Source organism: Xiphophorus hellerii, chromosome 6, assembly GCF_003331165.1.
Source record: "Xiphophorus hellerii strain 12219 chromosome 6, Xiphophorus_hellerii-4.1, whole genome shotgun sequence".
In the NCBI taxonomy this organism is placed as follows: Eukaryota; Metazoa; Chordata; class Actinopteri; order Cyprinodontiformes; family Poeciliidae; genus Xiphophorus; species Xiphophorus hellerii.
The window spans coordinates 14,228,264-14,250,626 of record NC_045677.1 but is presented as its reverse complement, the minus strand read 5'-3'; the positions used below and the strand labels follow the sequence as shown (position 1 = coordinate 14,250,626).

General features: G+C 36.4%; 1 protein-coding gene across 2 annotated transcripts in view; it reads left to right on the top strand.

The window, feature by feature from the left end:
- The window catches only part of gpc5c (glypican 5c), a 96,666-nt gene that overhangs the window by 8,788 nt on the left and 65,515 nt on the right, over nt 1-22,363 (top strand). For both annotated transcript variants that reach the window (XM_032566229.1, XM_032566228.1), the window contains exons 2-3: nt 1,299-1,460; nt 17,923-18,626. In XM_032566229.1, coding sequence (XP_032422120.1) covers nt 1,299-1,460; nt 17,923-18,626 — 866 coding nt within the window. The remainder of the gene's footprint in view (nt 1-1,298; nt 1,461-17,922; nt 18,627-22,363) is intronic.

Here is a 22,363-nt window from a genome sequence, read left to right as displayed (position 1 = left end):
CTCTTTTTCAGACTGCTTATTAACTGATATAAATCAAAATGATAAAGATGGTGTCATAAGATAGATAAAAAAAAAATCAAGAATAAACTGGTTATATCAGTAGCAAATAAATTATTCTAACATATTCACAAATAAAAAATATGTTCTGGTAACTTCATTGCTTTTATGATGACAGTGCAGAAATCTGGCAGGCAGAGCATTAGGCAACAGACAAGTGTCAAAATAAAAAAAGCAGACCCCTACAGAGACAGAGATAATGAGCTAACAGCCGGAGGACAGCCAGTCATGACTTCATTCATCTGGCTCTGCGATGGAAACAAATGCAGTCTCTCTGGGTAATTAAAAGACACCCAGGCCTCACAAGGATATGCCCAGCAAATGGGAGAGAGGGAGAAGAGAGTGAAAGAGAGATTCAGAATGTAACCCTATTGTGTTTCATGGAGGGATTTGACCAGTGAAGCGCTGGTCTTGTGGTCTGGCCTAACACCATGCTTTAGGCTCTGATTACAACATCTGCCTAGAGCCATCCTTGTCCAGCCTTTCCCCTATGTAAAATGAGTTATCTGAGTGATGTAAGACTACTTCATAATACATTTGTTTTATTTATGTGTTCCCAAGTCACTTTCTCACTTCAGCAATGGCATAAGGCAGCTTGATACAGGTGAAGGTGGACAAAGTCTCAAGTCTCTGATGTTAATTTTCTGTTAAATCATATTGGTTGAAGTTTAATTACTGGGGTAATATTGTTATTGTACAATGCTTTTTTGCAGCCTATTAAAATCAAGTGATTGTGATTATCAATAAATATCCATTTATGATCATGTATAGTTTGAAAAAAATGGGTATCCATGTATTTTGTATCTCCTTTAAATCTATCATTAAGTGCATGTGCATACCTCAGTATATGAAACAACCATGTGTGCCTTCATATCACATTGAGGCAAGATCATATATTTAGCTCAGACAGTATTTATAGCTGTTAAACATGGATGAAATACTTGGTCTACTTTCTCATCATGACATGGTGCCGCTTCTGTCTTTCAGAGGAGTTATGACTTGTCTGTGCACATAGCCAGGAACTTTAGATACACTGTAACATATTTCTTTCAGTGTATGATCATAAACTGATATATGCAGAGTCGGAAATATGTTTTATTAAATACAGCCACTGCAAAATTTCAATGAACTTCTGTATTTGTTTGCTTACCCTCCCACCATATAAATAATCCATGTTTTTAATTAAAACAACAAAGAAAAAAACTGATTATTGTTGAATTTGTTGTTTCTGCTTTCCCCAGATGCTGATCTGCAGATATGTAAGCACCAAGGTCCATCTTGCTGCAACAAGAAGATGGAGGAATGCTACCAGGCTGCTGTGAAAAGAGAAACCCTCCAAAAAATTGAGTCCTACACCTATGAGCTGGGAAATATGCTGTCTAGTCAGTTGGATGCCTTCCAGGGTAAGTGAACAAATGATTGTGTCAGGCAGAGGCTTGAAGGGGTCTACACCCTAAAACGTGTTTTGGCTAGTAGTTCATTTATGGACTTATTTACGTAAATTTTACTTAATTTGTTTGGTTTAGTCATAACAAATTACTTTTGTGTGTTCAATTGACTAAAAGTTACAAATCTAACTAACTTAGAACACTTAAATGAACTTTTTACTTTGACTTTACTTGAAACATTTGAGTTCTATGCCAAGTTCCGAATCCTGTCTGGCCAACTTAATTTATTATGTTCATCCAACTCAATCCATTAAGTTTATCCAACTCAATTTACAAAGTTTTATAATTATAACTTAATTCATTAAGTGTGTTTAACATTACAAATTTAAGTCACTTTTACTCAAATCATTTATTTTTGTCTAACGAATAATTCAAATCTCTGACTAAATTCTATAGAAAGTCAACTCAAACTTTGAAGTTGTTCCAAACTAAAAAAACAAAAATATTCAAAATTACATTGTTACTCACATTGTACTTAAAATCCAGATAGAACTTAAATTATTTTAAACATATATTTTAACATGTTATTTTAGTTTTTCAAAGATCCTGTATACTGGAAAAAGAAAATAGTTTATCCAACTTAATTTATTAGGTTGATTTAACTTCATAAGTAAGAGGGGAAGACATGCAACAAAGGTCTTCCCCTTTGGAATCGAATCTGCGACAGCCACGTTGAGGACTCCTTACATCAGTTGGACTCTACCCCTGCACCACCACCCTGGTTGGTACAGAATCTGTCCTTGTTGAAGCTGGCATCATGACATCAGACAGTGGATACAAAACCGCCATTGAACTTTTCAAAATATACTTTTTAGATTATTCTCTAAAAAAATTTATTTTCAGAGAACACTTCTTGGAGTGCACTCTCAAGTGATGCTATAGCAAAGGTAGCAGTACAGTGACAAATATGCTGCATTTGCAAAGATAAAAGCTGTCACTTACTGCGCTTATTGTGCGGTAGTGTTAACTGACGTGCCGCACGTGTGCGACACGCTGTGGCCAAAGTGTGCAATATAGTGATGTGACGTTCACGAATGAGCCGATTCTTTACTAGGAAGATATGACTGGAGTCTCACTGAGAACCGTTCTTTGTTTTTGTAATGCTCTATGCTCACTGCAGTAGCTATTATTATTATTTAATTTTATTAAAAATATGTATTTATTTAATCATTGAATAAGCCATCGAATAAGCCTTCAACTGAAGACTAGTGGTGTTGTGGTGTGTGTGCCTGTCTGTTCTGAACTTTTGTAGAAGCAGTACATGTATGTATGTAAATACATGGACAATCTTGTGTTTGCCTTACTGTTAATGTTTTTATTTATGTATTGACATTATCATCATATGATTCCTTAGTCAATGTATTGATACTTTTCAATTCATACCTGCTTGTGTGGGCTTCATTTTCACATTTTTTGTCATTTATGTTCCTCGCTATCTGCCTGCACTAAACTTTTACATGTTCACTATAGATTTTAGTCTTTCAGTCATACACTTTTCTTTCTGAACCTGTTGTGCGTGGGTCATGGAAAATTATATTGAAGGTCATGGAGAATCATGGAAAAGTCATGGATTTTTTTTTCCAGTGGGAACCCTGGAACCTAGATAACCTTGTAGGTTTAAATATAAACCTACAAGAGAAACTAACAGAAGGAATAAACTAGAACAAGATGATGCAAAGTGCAAAACAAATCCAAAACTCAAGAATGACCAAACTGAAAGAAATAAGAAAAATAACCAAGAAAACAACAAAAACAGAAATCCACAAGCGGAAGGGATATGACATTTGGCTATTTCGTTCCTCATAATTAGGAACGATTATGAGGAATAACTATAAGCAATTATTTATAGTTATTCATTACCAAACTAGGCCCTTTTGTGGCACAACAATGGCTTGAGTGACTATTTGTTGTTAGAAATAAAACAATGCCAATTTCAACTAGAGAATGCTGAAATTGGATGCCATCTTGGTCCCAGATCTGAGTTTAAAGTGTGAAATTGAACAATGAATAAGATTTGGAGACAATATTTTAGTGATTCTGAGAAGGTGTAGAACAACTAGAGGATAAAATAACACAGACACAGCACATCCAATGTCGAGCTGGGTTTGATACTGCAAATATGGCTATGGCAGTCAAGTGTTATGCCCATAGCACAGTTGAACTCTTTAAACCCGTACACTGGCCAATTGGATGGATTAGCATGCCCTTAAATGCATCTGATGTCAGGTGATTCAGGCCAGGCACCACGCCAACCAACTTTAATTACGTTGATGGTGTTGTCTACAGCTGCACAGCCAAGAAATGAAATCAGAAACAGTGCATAGAAATACACGCACACACAGGCAGACACAGGCACACAACACAATGTAATGTCTAGTAATCTGTCTGAGTTCAAACTGAAAAATTAACATGAAATCAGTATGGAATAAAGTCTTAAAGAGGTCACTATTTTCAATTAACTGGCTCTATGGTTGGAAATAACACAGATACAAAAGAGGAGTGGACTTGCCAAAATCAAACTGCCATTACTTCATGCAGCATGATCCACTTGCTACTTCACATTCCTCCCAAGGCACTCAGACAGCGCAGAGACTGTCCTTAGAAGGCCTTGAAAAGGAAGAACTAGTGACGTCATTATTTTTAACACCATCACACCCTAGTTTCTATTGTTGCTCCTTTCTGATTTTCTGTTTTTGACTATTCTGAAAATGTGAAACGGATGATCATCATTGTCCAGACTGGCTCAGACATGATGTAAGAAGAGAAGGATCTTATTTATGATAAAACAGAGAAGTAGCAGATACACTCTTCTAACCCACTTATGGTACTTGTTGAAACAGCTGTAAGAGGGAGGATTATATCTCCAGTACTCTAAACACCTGAAAACCACATGTGGCATAGATGGATTCATTAAAGAACTGTTATCCACCACTGCAAGGTTTAATGATATATATCCAAGGTTCACGGTACATCAAACATTAACACAATTAGTCAAACCGATAGCTGTTTTTGTACAACACACAATTCATCTGACTTTACTGCAAATTTTCTCTTGTCCATGAAAGGTCAAAATCATGTACACATGAAGTTTAAATAAAACCCAGTCCAAAATGTGGTATAAGGTGACATCTTTGGAGTCTGTTGTTGGAGGAAAAATCTTCAAAAGATATGCTTCTAACTTTACAGCGCTCTTTGGTCTTCCTTATGGTCTGCATTCTTTAACATGAAAATCATCAAACCAAATTTCAGATCTACTGGAACTGGCATACTGTTATCCTGACTATGAGAAACTAGCAACCTACTCCCAGTGTTACAAGTCCCACTAAGAAAGGGACTACAATAGGTTTTCTATTACTTTGACATGTCTGCTATCACTGTATATTCACATATAAAACAAGTAAATAAGAATTTTTATGTCTCATGTGGTAACTCTTAGCTGACTGCTAAAAGTAGCTCTTGGTCTCAAGAAAGTAATGCTACCTTGAACAAACCATTCAGACTGGCAATGTTGGTATCTTTTTACCCAGTTTTAATGGTTTAATAGGCAATTTAAATGCTGACCATGTCCATCTCTTAATGACCGCAGTGCACCCATTATGACTTCTTCAAGTAGGATAATGCTGGCAACTGATATTTTGAGCATGTCAGTGAGCTTGCCATAATCCATTGGCCCTCACAGTCACCAGATCTCAATCCAATCGCACAACTTTGGGATGTAGTGGAATGGGGGGATTTCCATCATGAATTTTCAGCACTTATGACTTGCTATGATGTCAATGTTTTCCAAAATCTCTGAATAATGTTCGAGACTCCTCGGGGAAACTACGCTATGAAGAACTAAATCAGTTCTGAAGACAAAAAGGGGACAAACCACTACTAGCAAGGTATACCTAATAAAGTGAACAAATTACTTCAGAGTGTTTGTGAGATGCCAACATAAATTGTTGTTTGAACCTACATGACGTTGACCAGAATGCTCATTCAGAAACAATGGAAAAACCCGTGCTTGTGAAAGCTATGCATGTCAGAGAAGTTTGTCTTATTGGCAGTCAAACAAGAATATGTAGCCTAAAAGCATATTTGATGGAAATTATTTTTCTTTCTTAATTTAAGCTGTCACAATCATCTTAGGTGGCCCAGATAACACAACTTCCATAAGGGCACCTATCCCATTAATGAACAAGCGGGAATTTCCAAGCATTTGTTTTACTTGTCATGTGGGCATATTTATGAATTCCAAACTATGCCTGTATGCATTTGCAAGCAGCAGACATAATAACTCACTTTGTTGCTGCATACTGTCTTCATTGTTTCATCAAATTCAGTACGTTTTATCTTAATTACAATCTTTTTTTGTCTAAAAGAGTTCCTGTTCATCTTAGGCGATTCTTTTCCCGTCCTCTCACATTTTTGTGCTCTCACTTCATGTTTCAATTTTTTTTTTTCTGCAGATGTTTTGACTGACAGGATTATTGCTCTAGAGACTGATGTTTGGACACAGGATGATATTTCTCTGCACCATGAGCTCATTCTCAAATTAGGGAGGATATCCGGAATCTATCCCTACACGTCTTATTTAATCATCCTGGGTGGAGGGGAAATGTGTTTATGAAGTTAACAGTAGAGCCAGAATATTGCCTAGTTTGTGTGAACGTTGTTTGTGCTGTTACTGTGCTTATAGAAATCTCTTGAGAAATTTTGATTAAAAACGACAGCATTGTTTCCCCTGAATTTGACAAACTTTGTCTCTTTGGAGAATGAAAGAAAATATCAAGGGAATGAAGGAGGGGAGAAGAAAAACCTAAGTCATAAAGTTTCTTTAAACTTAACTTCTTGCTTGTGTTTTTTACAAGCATCTGTTTCCGCTTTATTAATATGAGAACCATGAAAGAGTCCAGAAAGTAAGAAGACAAATACTAGATTAAGACTGTGGTCAAGACTAAAAGGAAGGCTTTGTAAAAAGCATCCATAGGCAGTGCATGAACACTTGACTATTATGTTTACCTATTGGTGCTACATGCTTTCCAATTCCAATTCAAAATTCAACAAAACACCCCTTGTTTGCGATTTCCATTTCACATGTCACTTAATGTAGCACTAAAGCATTGTTACTAAAGACAAAGATGTAATGCACCTCACAAGTGCTCAGTTTGATTGACACCATCAAACTGCCATGCCTCCAGAAAAGCAATCCAATATCAGGAAACACTCAGATGTGGGTCTGGAACAATTATTTGCAGTTCTGTCATGAAACATCCCTCTAATGCAGTGTTTCTCAATTCCAGTCCTCAAGCCCCCCTGCCCTGCATGTTTTAGATGTTTCCCTTCTGCCACACACCTGGATTGAATCTTTGGGTGATTAACAGGCTTCTGCAGTACTAAATGGCTGCAGAAGAAGTCATGCAATAATTTGAATCAGCTGTTCTGACATAGCGGCACATAGGGTAGTTAGTTACACCTTCTCCTCACAGAAGAGTGGCAAATTCTCACTGATTGCACGTTCCAAAAAATGCTATACAATCTACATTGATTGCACAATCTCGTGATAAATAGGCATTTGGTGATGGATCCTTCTTTGATGGTTCCCTGGGTAACTGCTCATGTTCCCCATGTCAAATCCCACAATGTGCTTTTCCAATTATTGATGTGTCTTTAATTTGCCATGGAAAATGTATTCCCCAAAAGACTCAAGGAATTTAAATTAAAAAAAAAAACATAATACTTAAAATATTTCTAATATTTGAATACTTAAACACAGTATGTAAGCAGGGTATTGCAAGTTAAGTTTTATTACGTTTTCCCCCAGTAATAGAGTTGTCAAACCAAATTTGAACAGGGTATACCATATATTAATGGGTAGAAAAATGTCTCAATGTTTATTCATAATATAATTTTCCACTAAAATCTGTACTGTTAAAGGTTTGCATTCTTTGAAGATCCACTATATGAGCACAAAAACTATTCCTGAAGATTCTATGTTGTCAAAGTTGTATTTTCTCAGCTTGTCTTCTCTGTTCAATGGATTTCAGCCTGTCTGGAGTTTGTCTAACTTGCCGCTGGGAATTTACTGCACTGCCTTTAATTGTTCTGGTATGTCTGTTTTTACTGTGTCCTGTCTGACTCAACTTCCCTTATGGTTCAACGGCAAATCCCATAAGCCATGCAATGTTTGCCTGAAAGTTCCAATCAACAACTTTATTAAACTCTGGTAGATAATCAGCAAAACACCAGTGAGTTTTGATATTAGAAATGTGCCAGTTGAGAAAAAGCAGACATTTAGTAGGGGCGGAAATGCTGCATTTGACCCAAATAAAGTTATCCTTTGAGGAAAAAAGGAGTGCTATTGAAATGTATTTTAAGGTAAAAGAAGAGCAAAACTACACATTTGGTAGAGATGTATTGTAAAGAGCGCTGCAGTGCTTGTGCAATATCAAGGTATGTTTGGAGTCCATGATTTTAATGCAAAAGTAAAAAAGAATATTAAAGTTTCTGAATTATGAGTCATACTGTTGGTTTAGTCCACATTGGGCTGGGATTGGCTCACCTCCTCCGATCTCTCATCAAAGACTCACTTCATTACTCCCACATTCGACTCAACTAACTCCTCCTTACGCCCTCTATTGGCTCCTTCACCGTTTATTCTACCACTCTCTTTCCTTTGTGCATCGTAACAATTTACAGCTCTAAGATTGTATCCACTGATCATCCTGTTACAGATCAGTGTATTCCAGTTCAGAATGTATAATTAATTGTAAAAAAAAAAACAATCATAAATGATGTTCTGAACCTGGCCAGCCATGATGTGTTTGTTTGGTCCACTGCTATAAAATTGGTGTTCAGCCAAACATACAGAAGAGTGTAATATGTTCCTCATGGATCATCCATGAAATAATATAAATAGAAAACTTTTTATTAAGACAAATTTATTCTTATAAAATCTTTGATACTGCAACTTTTTTATCAAGGGTTTCTATTATTATTATTATTTTGCCTTGTTCATGCTAATGACAGTTAAGTACTCAACTTAAGCTATGCATTCAGTGTCTACCCCAACATTTCACTATTCGTACAAAAAGCTCATTAATAAAAACAGCAACCACACCTTTTATGGTGGTAAATTCCTCATTAGTTTCTGATTTCATTCCACACCATGGGTCTACACAAAAATCTGTTTCATGTTAATCATGTGCTACCCAGTGTGTTTCCAATTCTTTTCCAACAAAACGTTTGAGTGCCTTTACTTTTCTTGACTCCCTTCAATATCTTCATCAGTCATATTTGAATACTTTTGTTAATCCTAATCTTTGGGTTTGGAATAACTATTTAGAAGAAAATGCCTCCAGTCTGTGGTGTTCATGAATAACAAACATGCAAGATTCCGATTGATTTTCGTTCTCACCAAATTACTGAGCCTGCCCTCATCAAAGTGTTCAATGACATTCACATAAATACAGACTGTGGAGGCACCACAGTGTTGGTTTTGCTGAACCTCAGTGCAGGATTTGACATGGTTCACCATGAAATATTGTAGAAGCAACTGGAGAACTGGGTAGGACTCTGACACAGTGCCTAACTGGTTGAAATCTTTCCTAATGTCAAGAATTTCTTTGTGCAAATTTGTAACTTCTCTTTGGAGCGGACAGAAGTTACGTGGGATACCGTATGGTTCAATCCTGGGATCCCTTCTATGTAATATATATGTGCGCCCGCTAACTTAAGTTATAACAAATAATAAGATTAGCTACCCTAACTACGCAGATGATACACAGATCTACATTATGATGTAACCAGGGGAACCCATTCAGGCACCAAACAGATGCTTGAAACAAATCAGTGGATTTGCCATACCATTCTCCAGCAGAACAGAAACAAAAGTGATGTTATTATCTTTGGACCTAAAGAGGAACAATACAGGGTCAGCTTGCAGCTTCAGTTATTACAGAGATGAGATGAGGTCTGAAATCTAGGTGTAGTGATGGACTCTGGCCTGAAACTTCAGAGGAGCATAAAAACAATTATAAAATCATTCTTCTATCACCTAATGAACATTTCCAGGACTGAAGGACTACTGATTTAAAATATTAAGTGAAAAGAATAGGCTGCATATCTGACTACTGTTTAGTGTTGTTGAAATTTAGGATGTTCAGACTTTCCAGTTGGATTCGCTCAATGTGCTGAATACTACATTGTGTAAACCATCAGAAAAAAACACTTTGACCTTTGTCCCTTTGATACTAAGTACTAGAGGTGTCGTCCATCAGCCTGTCAGCAGTCTACAGCAAACACCCTCCATACCCCCCATCAGCCATTTCAACAATCTCATCCACTCACACCTCTCTGACTCCTTCAGCAATTGCCCCTGTCCCCAGTCTTCTCTGTTCCCATCATTCTCTCATCTCCTCCTTTCTTCACCTGTGATCATGTTTCTGTATTTCTGCAAACAGGAAATGTGTTCTCATTTCTAATATAGTGTCCACTATATTTCAAACTGTGCCAGTGTGGAATAAACTATGGTTGCTTCTATGACAGTTTTTCATATTCCAGAATTTAGTTTTTGTGTTGAATTCCATTTTTTAATCACTGGCTAAATTATCCTGACAATATTTACCCATAATGCATTAAACAAATTTTAACATTAGACAAAGCCCGGTCCCAACTAAATAATAAAAAAAAAATATTTTAAATGATGAATTCTTTTATTAAGAGAAACCAACTTGGCCCTAAGTAAAAAAATAAAAATAACTATCCCATTTGTCAAATCAAATGGTGGGACACAATTGAAATTTTTAATCATGTTAATTGCAGGGTATGTAGTTAAACAATTGCAATTAATCACATTTTAACAAAATCTATATATTGACTAAATGAGCAACATTTTGGACTCAGAAACCCCTTTCTGCTGCTAAATTATTGAATAAATAGACATATCCAAATTCAATTCAAATTCAAAAGTACTCTTTTTATTCAGATGACAGCTGATGGCAGAAGAGCTTGATTTTTCTTTCACAGATTATCTGTTTCATACTATTCTGTCTGTCACATCATAGTGACAGTTTTAACAAATATGTAAAAACATATTTTTTTTATAAAAGGGACATACTGCTGCTATAATGGCCAAGACTTTTTAAAAAATATTTTGTCAAAGTCAAAATAAAACATTTTGAAAGGTGTACAAATAATTTTTTACAGCAAGATATCATCCCATCTGTTAGTCTGATAAAACAATGAGGTTTTTTCATAGTTGTTTTGTTGGGTGAATACTGGGTGCTGGGGGTGGCAGTGGCTACCTAACTGTTTTGGTAGGAGTTCAGTTTTCCAGGTCAACATGCTTGCATGAGCAGCAAACCTGAGCATGTAGTTTCACAGATGACTCATGCTCCTTCTTTAGACTTGGTCAGGCTGTGTTCAAGAGTCACATAAGCAATATGAATCAAAAGATTGATTCAAGAATTTAATAATAGTTTATTACCATTAAAGCAGGAGATTATATGACACTGGAACTCTCGGCTGTAACTCAAGATGATTCCCACTGCCTCAGAGAAGACAGTGTAGATATACGGTCCTTTTGCTAATTAAAACAAGGATATGTAATCTCCACATGTGTCACTATGACACGTATCTGTGTGGTGACCTGTTGGAAACCCAAGCCAGTAGAGGGATTAAAATGCTTTTCCTGAGATGATAGTTGGTCAGATTCATTCAGGACTGTCAGGACCGACTGCCAGGATGGGAATGTCCCACAGCTTTATGGTATGAGAACAGTGTCTCCTGTCTCATTATCACAATATTGCTGTACCTCCAAACATATACAAGCAAGCAAAGTTGAAATCGCAGGGCCACATTCTCATCCATCCGTACTTTATGCCTAGTTTATCTTGTTGAAGCAATGACAGTAAAAGCTGAGCAAAAAAGAACACAAACAACGCTGTAGGATCCAGTATTATGGTAGTTTGCTTTAACTTGCAAAGTTTTCCTGCAAGAAAACTTAGCAATGTTCTTGCAGGAATCAGGGCTATAACAAAATATAGAGTGGATTGTAAAATCTTTAAAGGGAGCGTGTACTAGGGATTGTTTTTCCTCACCTCATTTTTCTGAGTCACTGACATTTACTTATTTATTTGTTTCAAAGATAACTGTCGGGATCTGTGTTTTTCTATGTTTATTTTGAGTTTCTGTGTCCGTAAGTCTCTTCGTTGTCCTGTCCTCCCCTTGATTGTTCCCAGGTGTGTCTCGTTCTGTGATTACCCCCTGTGTATTTAACTCCACCTGTGTTCCTTGTTCCTCGTCGGGTCCTTGTCAATGTTACGTCAATGTCAATGTTTAGTCTCTTCGTGTTCAGTGTGCGTTACTCCTGCTCGTTGTTTGGACTAAGTTATTTTCATTAAAATCATCATAATTCATCATACCTGGGTCCGCTGCATCTGCCTCACCACTCTCACCACCCGCACCTCATGACAATAACCCCTTGAGATGTATCATCTCATTTTCTTAGGGGTCCTTAGAAACCATAAAAACAATAATACCAATCATAATAAGCAAATCCAAAATATATATGTCATAGTTGCAAATGGCCCATCCATCCATCCATCCATCCATCCATCCATCCATCCATCCATCCATCCATCCATCCATCCATTTTCTTCTGCTTATCCGGGGTCGGGTCGTGGGGGTAGCAGCTTAAGAAGGGAGGCCCAGACTTCCCTCTCCCCAGCCACTTGTTCCAGCTCTTCTGGGGGAATCCTAAGGCGTTCCCAGGCCAGCCGGGAAACATAGTCTCTCCAGGTGTCCTGGGTCTTCCCCGGGGCCTCCTTCTGATACATTTAAAACATAAATTTTCATACACTGCATAAAAATACACATGGCCTTCTTTTCTCAGTCTGACATTAACTGAGACTAAGCATTTCTTGTTTTAGGTCATTAAAGATTGCCAAAAATATTTCTATTTGCTAAATGCCACTGTAATTAAAAATATTTTGAGAGGATGCTTTATTACTGTATCTAACATAAGTTTGCGTATAATTAATTTCCCTCATAATAGTTCACTAAAATTTTGGCCAGCTGTTTGAACAGATTACCACAGCACCTTTAGACATCTGGAAATTATACCAAAGGATGAATCAGAGTTTTGGAGGTCCACAGTTCTCTTCCTGATATCTTGACTAAGTTTTTTTTTTTTAAATTTCCAATGATAACACATAATAAAGGGTATGATTGACATATGCTTTAAAATTCAACCAAAGGGGTTTCACCAATTTAGTCAAAGGTTGTAAATTTACCTATCAGCTTACAACCTTACAAAGGCAAGATATCATCATCCTGGCAAATACCAAAATATTTAAATGCATAGTAATTTAATGTGAGAAAGGGGAAAAAGAAAAACATGTAATCTCATAAATTTGTCAATATTTTGGCACTTGAGAAAACGCAGATAATGTTTTTTGGTAGTCTTAACTAGCCTAAAACAGGATTGTTCTTTTTGATCAGACAATGAGAGAAAACATAGTTCTGTGTCTTTCTATACAGTGTATGTAAACATTTGGTTTTAAGTATGCATGTAACACAAAAATAATGTACTGGGAGTAACAGTTGGTTGTTTCATTGAAAAGATATGAACTGCACTGAAGGAAGCTGATTCCTCATAAGCATGGCTGTGTTGTACCAAGTGCTTTCACTATTGGAACCAAAGTAGTGCAGCAAGTCAGCTGTTTTCTTTGCAGAAAAGTATTCACATGAGAGTGTTAAACATCACCAAGTAGTAATTGTAGCTGTTGCTGCAACAGGAGAAACTGCTACCATTACAACTACCTCTTTTACTAGTCATAGAATATAATGTATTTGTGGAGAAATCAGAGCCAATCACAGCAAAGGCAATAAACACTATAGTTGTGACTGAAACCACAGACATACTGCTATGCTTATTTTGAGTCTGATTGTGGCAGCTTCACTATGGTGACACTTAAGTTAAATTGTGCCAGTTAAACATGGGGTATGCTGTGCAGAATGTCAACCAAAGTTGGGTTTTTGTAATTCAAACCAAGTGTTCGCAGTGAACAATTTTGGCTTCAGACTGATGGAAAGATATTGTGTAATACCTAATTTCATAGTCATAAATTTGTACTCACTTTAGCCCATTGCAGGACTATGGGATACAGAATATTTCCTTGTTTATTCCAATCAAATAGGAACAACAACTGCAGGCATCTCTAATTGTTCTGACATTTTCTGTTTTACAGCTTTGTGACTTTAATTTTTGTGTTTAGGACTTTCATTTAAATGAAAGAAAATTGCCCCATGCAACCTGACCACATTTAAACTGCCTTTCATTTCCCGAGAGAAACACAGACGGGAAACAATAAAATGTGAGGATAGCCACCAACAAATGCTTGTCTAAATTGAACGTGGTCACATCCAAATTTAGATAGGGTGGTCAGAGAGAACAATCTGAGCCAACTGACTTTCATACAATGGTACTGAGAATCTAAAACAAATGTTTAGGAGATTTCTCAATTGACTTGCAGAATGACAAGTCAGATTTGTGAGTCAGGTAGAGGGCAGGACAAAAATACTTTGCAAAATAAAATCACACAAAAAACAACATATTCCTTTGTTACATTTCTGTGCAATTTTTATGTTGCCACAAGGGTGAATGTATTTTTAGCATCTGTGTCCTGTAATCTTTATACATATTTTCTATTTATTGAACAATTTAGCATAGTTTTAGATTATTTTGTTTTTGGTATTGTTTTTAAATGTGTTTGGTTTTCACTTTCCTGCTAAGATAATGAGGAACAAATTACTTTAGAAATAGATCATGTTTTTCTTTCAGTGCTAGGAAGCACCTTGTTTTAATGACCTTGCTTCCCCTGTTAGATTACTGTGATGTTGTTTATACAAAAGCACCTGTCACCTGTCTACATATGTTGGATACCGTCTATCATGGTGCATTAGGGTTTATTACAGGATGTAAATCTTTCACTCGCCACTGTAATTTATATTTTCAGGTGAGCTGGCCATAATTATCAGTTTGATTCATGCATTGACTCAAGCATTGGTACATTAGATCTATAAAACTATTCTTGGATTGTTCCCACCTTACTTGTCCTCATACTTTTCACTCTGACAGTCCAATCAAGGAATATTCCAGTAGTATGGTCAAAACTTGGGGTTGTTTACAACCTGAGCTCTACAGGAGTTTCAAACTATGTTCTTTGTCCTTTGGGACAATTAAAATTTCTTTTATAACAAAACGAGAAATCTTTTGAACCTTGTTTTTGTTTTTCGCTCATACTTTATTAGCTTATTGAATTCAGTTAAATTCCTTAGTTAGTTAGCTGCTGTGTTTTTGTTTGTCTTTTCAAAACTTGTCTCTCTGATCTTGGATCTCAATGAGACAACATGTAAAAATAAAGGTCAAATAAAATATATAAATGACTTTCTATTCTACTCTGTCTATTCTATTCAGTTCCATCCATTTCTCCATCAGTTTTGACTAGCAGTCTTGAAAAGTATCCCAGCAATATAATTTTGCCAGTGGGCATGGTGCATTCAGGATAATGGGCAGTGTTAGTTTTCACCTACATAGTACTTTAAAATAGTTTAGAAAGTTGTATACAATTACATGCTACTTGTGTGTTGGACTATCACATAAAATTCCTAAAAAAATACATTGAAGTTTTGGTTGTGCCAACAAACAATGTGAAAAACTTTTAAGTAGTCTGAGTAGTTTGGCAAGACTTGTTCTCCCCACTGGAAAATAAGGTGTATCCCAGTTTTCCAGAGCATTTTACAGAGTTATCATTGAACTGAAAGATGTCTCTGATGACACCGTCAGCCTGTGTGTGTCTGAACAGGTGTAAATACAGGTGTTTTAGCAAGGCCACCCAGCAGTGTTTTATTTTACGCCTCATTCTTCACCTGCAGAGAGCAGAAGTTGTTGTCGGAACCTGCTATGTCTTGTTTGTTTCTCCTGTGTCTAAGCGGAAGAAAATCTAAATCTTTAAAGTAACAACATGTCCTTCCTTCAGAAGTACATGTTTGAAGTAAAATCCATGGAGAGACGGGGAAGTGCTCCAGGCCAAGAGCCAAATGGATCCAGATGTCAGTATGTTCACAAGGTGGAGACATCTTGTACAGTAGTTGTCATTCCTTGTTTAAAAAGTTTAATGGAGTTTTTCTTCTATTTTCCTGGCTTTCTTTGTCTCTGACTTTTTTGTTTTTTTCATTTTTCACATATGTGCCACTCTCTTTGTTAAAACAGCTGAAACACAGAATAGCTGAGGACGGAAACAGAGTGAAACAAGCATCTGGAGCTTACGTGTTTTTAGTGCTGTTTAACCATTTTCTGATGTGTTGTAACAACAGACATTCACCCTTGCAGCCTTGACCTTCAGACATAGTAGCATACTTAACACTCCTGAAGGCTCCATGGGGCATTAAGAGACAGCAAGGTTGGATGAAAATATCCTTTTAACTTTTTGGTAGTTTTTTTTTAAAAAATTAATCTTCACCTTCTCTATTTCTGGTGTTTTTTATCCCCTTCGACATCTCTGTGGCCTATATTCCGTACTCCTCTTTTCTTTCCACATGGATTTGCCTTATATCTGTCCCTAGCCTTCACAATTTTCAATTACCATCTCATGTTTTTTTGAGTGCAAACTTCCTTGGTGTTTTCAGGGGCTTTACAAATAAGTTGTGCCTTTTACTGGTGATTGGGGAGTCCCTAAGTGTCACAGACAGTACTCCTATTAGTGCAGCTGTTCATGAGGACATGACTGTTGTTATCCTTCTGTCTGTGACCTGGGAGGGGCAGGGCACATGCAAAAAACACAAAAGCATTAACACGCACATGCACACGCCCACACACACACTTGCTAACAAGCTCTTAGCCAAAGTAGAATCTACACTGGAATGACTCTCTCATGAATGAATGTAACATACGGCAATCTAAAAAATTCCAGAGCACATCAGTAATTCTTTTAAGTAAGCTGTTGCGTGTAACATTGGGAGTCAGTGCAGGTATATTCTTATTTTAGAAATGCATGAGTGTTTGTAGCCTTGTTTTTGATACAGTCTAAGGGCCATTTTTTCCAACAAAAGCTATGTTGTGACGACTTACTGTTACTTTTGGGCCCAAAGCCTGGGTCCCATCAGAAAAGGTGTTGTTTTTAGGTTAGGTTTTAGGTTTAGGACTAGGATATGAATTGAGTTTAGGTTAGGCTTAGGATTAGGCATGTATTGGTAAAGGTTAGGCTTAACCTAACCTAACTGTCTGGGTTAAGCTATAGAAATGTATGAAAAATGAATGCAAGTTGATGCAAAATCCTAGTGAAAATAAAAAGACAAACTGTGGATGTCTGTGCATGCATACGTGCGTGCGTGTCGGGATGTGTGCATGTAGGTTTGTGTGGTCATAGTGTTGAATATTGTGTGTGTCCTGGCACCCGAGTTCTCAGGTCTCAGTTTCTGTACAGTTGCTGCTGCTCCTTCATGTCCTGTCATGCTTTCAAGCTTACATCACACCCCAGAGAGTAGTGTTGCATCTAGCACATGCATACACAAACTTACATGAGTATATATATATGCCCAGGGAAGAATGTATGATGGGAAGTGGCATGTCGGAAACATGGCATAAAGTGAAGACACAGTGGGTCATGGGGAGAGGAGAAAGTTTGTAGGGATATAAAAGCATGGGATGTTTGAAAGGGACAGCCTGAGTGGTCAGTCAAATTCATATTAGGTCATTTTGAATTGCAATGCGAAATAACCAATTTACATTTTATCCTGGCAGAGTCATAAAAATACAATAATGGAGTGTGTTAGTAAAGCCTGAAATGTGAGAAAAAATGTGAAGATGTTTTGCCTGGAATAAAAAAATCATGACTTAAACTGCATGACCTAGGTCTGCTGCATTTAGTCATGTTTTAGTTAAGCAAAGTTATGTGTCCAAAAGTGAGGTCAGTATTAGATCTGATTAAATTAAATAATGTTTTTTTTTTCTCTCAGTAATATTTTTTTTATATATTCCTGTGGTTTAAGGTGTATTCCAAGAACACAATGCCAGGACTCACTAAGGTCAATTCTTTTAAATTTACTTCAGGACAATTTTCACAGTAATCAATAAAAGTCTTCATCAAACCTACATGAAATAAAGTGTCATAATAAAATACAGGACTTTGTTATGACCTGACATTTTAATGTATTAAACAATGAGACAAAATATGTGTTCAGTCTGTCCGTCTGTCCAGTTAAGGTTTATTAATTTGCAAGAAATTACTCGTTGCAATTCAGGCAATGTAAATCTTTATAGCTTCTTTCTTAAAAATATATGAGTCTATACTTTTCATTAAAAATGAAATGTTCTGTGTTTATAATTCCATCTTAAAATATTTTTTCTGTTCATTTTCTCCTCTCCTTGCAGACATGTTTCAGTACCTCCTGTCATTCTCTCAAGGTCACCTAAGTTCACTGTTGGAGGGAACCTACTCATCCCTGTCCCGTCAGGCCTTGCCCCATGTGAATCAACTGTTTTCTTCTCTCTCCCTATACCTACGTGGAGCCAACATTTCCGTTGAGATGACCATTCACAAGTTTTTTAACAACATCTTCCCTCTTGTGTATACACGACTTATAAATCCAGGCATTGGAGGGAGTGTGACAACAAGCAGCACAATGGGTGACTGTCTGCGTATGATCAGACAGGATGTGAAGCCTTTCGGGAATTATCCTGTCACCATGGCTCAGGAACTGGCTGAGGTGTTGGAGGCTGGCAGGCAACTGAGTCTCGCCTTGGATAAAGGACTGGAGGTCATCAACGCAACAGAACATGCCAACCTTAGTAGAGATTGTGTAAAAGGTCTGGCAAAGATGGTGTACTGCTCCCACTGCAGAGGCTTGACACTGATCAAGCCCTGTGCCGGCTACTGCTTGAATGTAATGCGGGGCTGCTTAGCAAGTACGGCAGAGCTGGATCAGCCTTGGAGGATATATATTAGCTCCTTGAAGAAACTAACTCTTGTGATGGCTGGGCACCACAGCCTGGAGCTGGCCATGCTGGGCGTCAGAGGGCATGTTAACGAAGCATTGCTCTATGCACAGACCCATGGTCCACTCATTACTGCTACAGTAAGTACACACAAATAAAATATCTATCAAAACCTTAATAGTTTGCTCCAAAGCAACTAAGCTCTTTATATATATATATATATATATATATATACTTCTTTGTTTAATCCCTTTACCTTGTTAGGGTTAAGTGTAAGAATTAGAAATACATTTTTGGTTGCTCGTGGTCTGTGAGTATTTTGTTCACAAGTCTTACAAAAAAAACCTGAACACTGCCTTAATGTTGGTGCTGAAACTAATCCAAGAAAAAGAATATTTATTCAAACAGAGCACTTTGCCAAGTGTTCCAAAATTGGCAATGCATCTTAAATTCATCATTGTTGTTTAGGTTCTGACAAGCACAATATTATTTGTCATTGAGAATAATGCAGTGGTCTCAAATATCAAACCTCATACTTTTTGGATTTCACATGGTGTGATTGCAACCATATGCTTTATGTTATATGTGCCTATAACTCATATTTTATATTGTTCCCATTCTCACATGAAGACAGTTCTTGCAATGGAAATCCTACAGTTAAATCCACTGTGAAAGTTGTGCTTTTTATTTAACAACACATCCTGGATGCATATCCATACCCTCAGACAGAGTCATGGTTTATAGAAATAAGCAAACAAAAAAATCCGTTTGAGTTGGCAGTTTCCTTTTTACACCACTTCATCAGCCAGAACTCTCCATCCATATTCATCTTAAATTATATCCCAGCATACTTTGTGTAGTATTTTATAAACCTAATAATTTTAAGTTGTTAGGAATATACATTTTTAGATTTATTATATCTGATTTAGTTTGATGTTAAGAAACAAAAAAGTCAGTGCAGCTAAAGGAGGTAATTAAGAGTTTAGAAACAAAAGCTTCCTTTTATCTGTGTTCTCACATATGACTTAATGAAATCACTGTGACCTGTTAGAGAAGTGCTAATTGTTACATGCCAACAATCACTCAGAAAAAGAAAAACATACCCCTTAGCCCATTTATCACCCATCTTTAGATTATTATCTTTGAAACTACAGATTTATAAGGCTAAAAATGTGATACCTGTAAATAGTTTGAAAAGTTTCTCACTCCAGGCAGGTTTCTTGTATTTACCACAAACCAAAAGAAATTGCTTTATTGTACTGCAATGTTTTCATAAGCATGCAGTTTTTCTAAAAGTTACACACAAAGAAGCAGAATCTGTATAAAGCAGAAATCAGTATAAAAGAAAATATAATGACTCTTTAGTTACACTTGATGGTTTGCAGAGTGATAACTTCTACTATTCACTGTAGGACTTTACATCAACAAATTTTATGTGTGCTCTTTACATTTTAAGGCTTATGAAGAATGTTGGATATCATTTGCTTTTAGGAACTCATTCTGCGGTGAGAGCATGAGCACAAGACAGAAGCGATGTGGTCATGTATATTTTGGGAGCCTGGGGTAGGATTATGCCAAGTTGCCACAATTAAGAGAAAGTTGGACAGATTCCAGTAATAAAAAGTACTCTTATTGGGCCCTGGTGGAAATGGTGTTTAGCTATGTTTTCTTTCTATGAATACTGACTTGTTGAATTCGTTTTACAAAATTTCTGTTTGCTGCGCTTGACAGGTTAGAGACCGCAATTTATTGACAAGGTGATAAAAATGTTATAGCTTATTTAACCTGAAAGGAAATTTAATAGTAACTGCTTGGTAAAGATTGCCAGAAATATTAAAATTTTAACATGGGAGGCAAATGTTCTCTTGTAGTTTCGTTTAGTTATTGTGTGCTTATGAGCAAATCATAATCATGGTGCAGTTCAAGGAGTTTATAGCCAGGTTTATGTACTCCACTTGACGTTCCTGCAAGACCATTTGACTATAGTCCAATACTGAAATAAAAATAGAGGTATTGAAGTATCTACAGACTTCAAGAAGATTTGCAGGCATGCCTTAGAAAGTTACTTCAACTAAATCATTTTTAGGAGAAACTAAGCATTACTTCAGTGGGCAGTAGGATTGTTAACATCAAATTCTTTGACATTTGTATTTTTTTTACATTTGATTCTTCATGTTTACAAAATAGCATAAAATGCAAAGAGAAATTCTAAGACAAATACTTTGAACAATTCTACATATTTAATTTTTCTCCAGAAAAATAATAATTTCAGTGTAAAATAAACATGACATCTATGCCGAAATCCAAATACTAGGATTTTGTATTTGTAATTGTCCTGCTAATTACAAAATCTAACAATTATTGGCATGGCAAATGTTACTACTACTACTACTAGCTACTAGAAATTACATCGATTACTTGAAATTACATCGATTATGTTGAGTTTTTCTGATAGGCACTGTTGTAGCTCTGAAACTTAACCAACTGTGATTCAACACCAGTAATATTTTGTTAACACTGACAATCTAGATCTTGGAATTCTGCACTTTACTCACACTTTATTACTTTTATAAACTTTATTTGTAGGCTGATGTAGTTTTAAAGGAATGAAGATAACCAAATGAGAGAAAAAGTCAATAAATGAATTGCTGTACAGACTTTGTCATTGAAGTCCTAATGTTTAATTTGAGTGTTTGCACATTTTAGTTCCACTTCTAATCATCCAGGGAGATTTACTTATCAGTCCATTAGCTAATGATTGTAGATGTCTTCAGTTGCTTGCACACACTTGTCCCTGATCTGACCTTTCTTTTTAGCCTGACCAAATTTGAATATTATGATAGCATGCAGCAGCCCTTAACTACAGTGTCCACAGTTTTTCTTACACTGTCTTCAAATCTAACAAGTTACTACTAATTAGGTTATAAGAATACAAAACTGTTGTTTTCAGTGTACAGTTTTCCTCTTTGACCCAATCAGTGATTATTTAAAAATTTGATTATTTTAATAAGTAATGCAATTGTAACAAATCCTGTATTTTGTGTACAAGTGGTTCATTATCTATGAATATGAAATATTTAGATTAGTGTGATTTTTTTTTCCTTGCAGATTTTTAACTGAGCTAAATTGACTTTCACATAAAGGGAGGATACAAGAAAAGGGAAGGTTGTAAATGAGCAGATATGATGCTTTTTTTCATCTGAGGCAAATGAATAACAACAATTCTTATATTTCTTGAAACAGCACAATGACAAAACCTGAACTTTGCTATGTTGCAGCTTAGAAATTAGATCCAAAATTCAAAATTATGACAACTGCCTATTTTTACTTTTTAAGTGCAAGAACTTTGGATGTTGGTTTGGAGGTAGCAGCAAACCAATAAAAATAACTTTTGACCTTCCACTTGCATGTATTTAATGGGAAAAGGACTAAAGCTAAAATAGGACAAAGTTAAAAATATGAGGAGGATTAGGATGGATAACTTGATTTTGACTTGGAAAAGTAACATCAAACTGTTTAAGGAATAGGGTAATCTCTTCCTTTTTTTGGTTTACATGGACGTCAACGACCCGAGTGTATGTTGTCATGCATGAGAAAATGCTTTTTTAAAAGTCTCCTTTAATCTTGGCATGATGATGTTGACGGCAGCTGTTGTAAAGTTAACACAAATGCCTAACACATCTGTGTTATGATTTTAGTGGTAACTGCTGGTGCATTGGAAGACTTCAAACGATCGCACGGATTCACAGTGTTTCTCTTCACGGACTTCTTTTTTTACCCTCGTATGTTCCACAGTAACCCAGACAAACCAGATTTCATTTTAGCCCTTGTTCTTCTCTTTTTGAGACAATTCTCCCAACATTTGAAATTACACAAA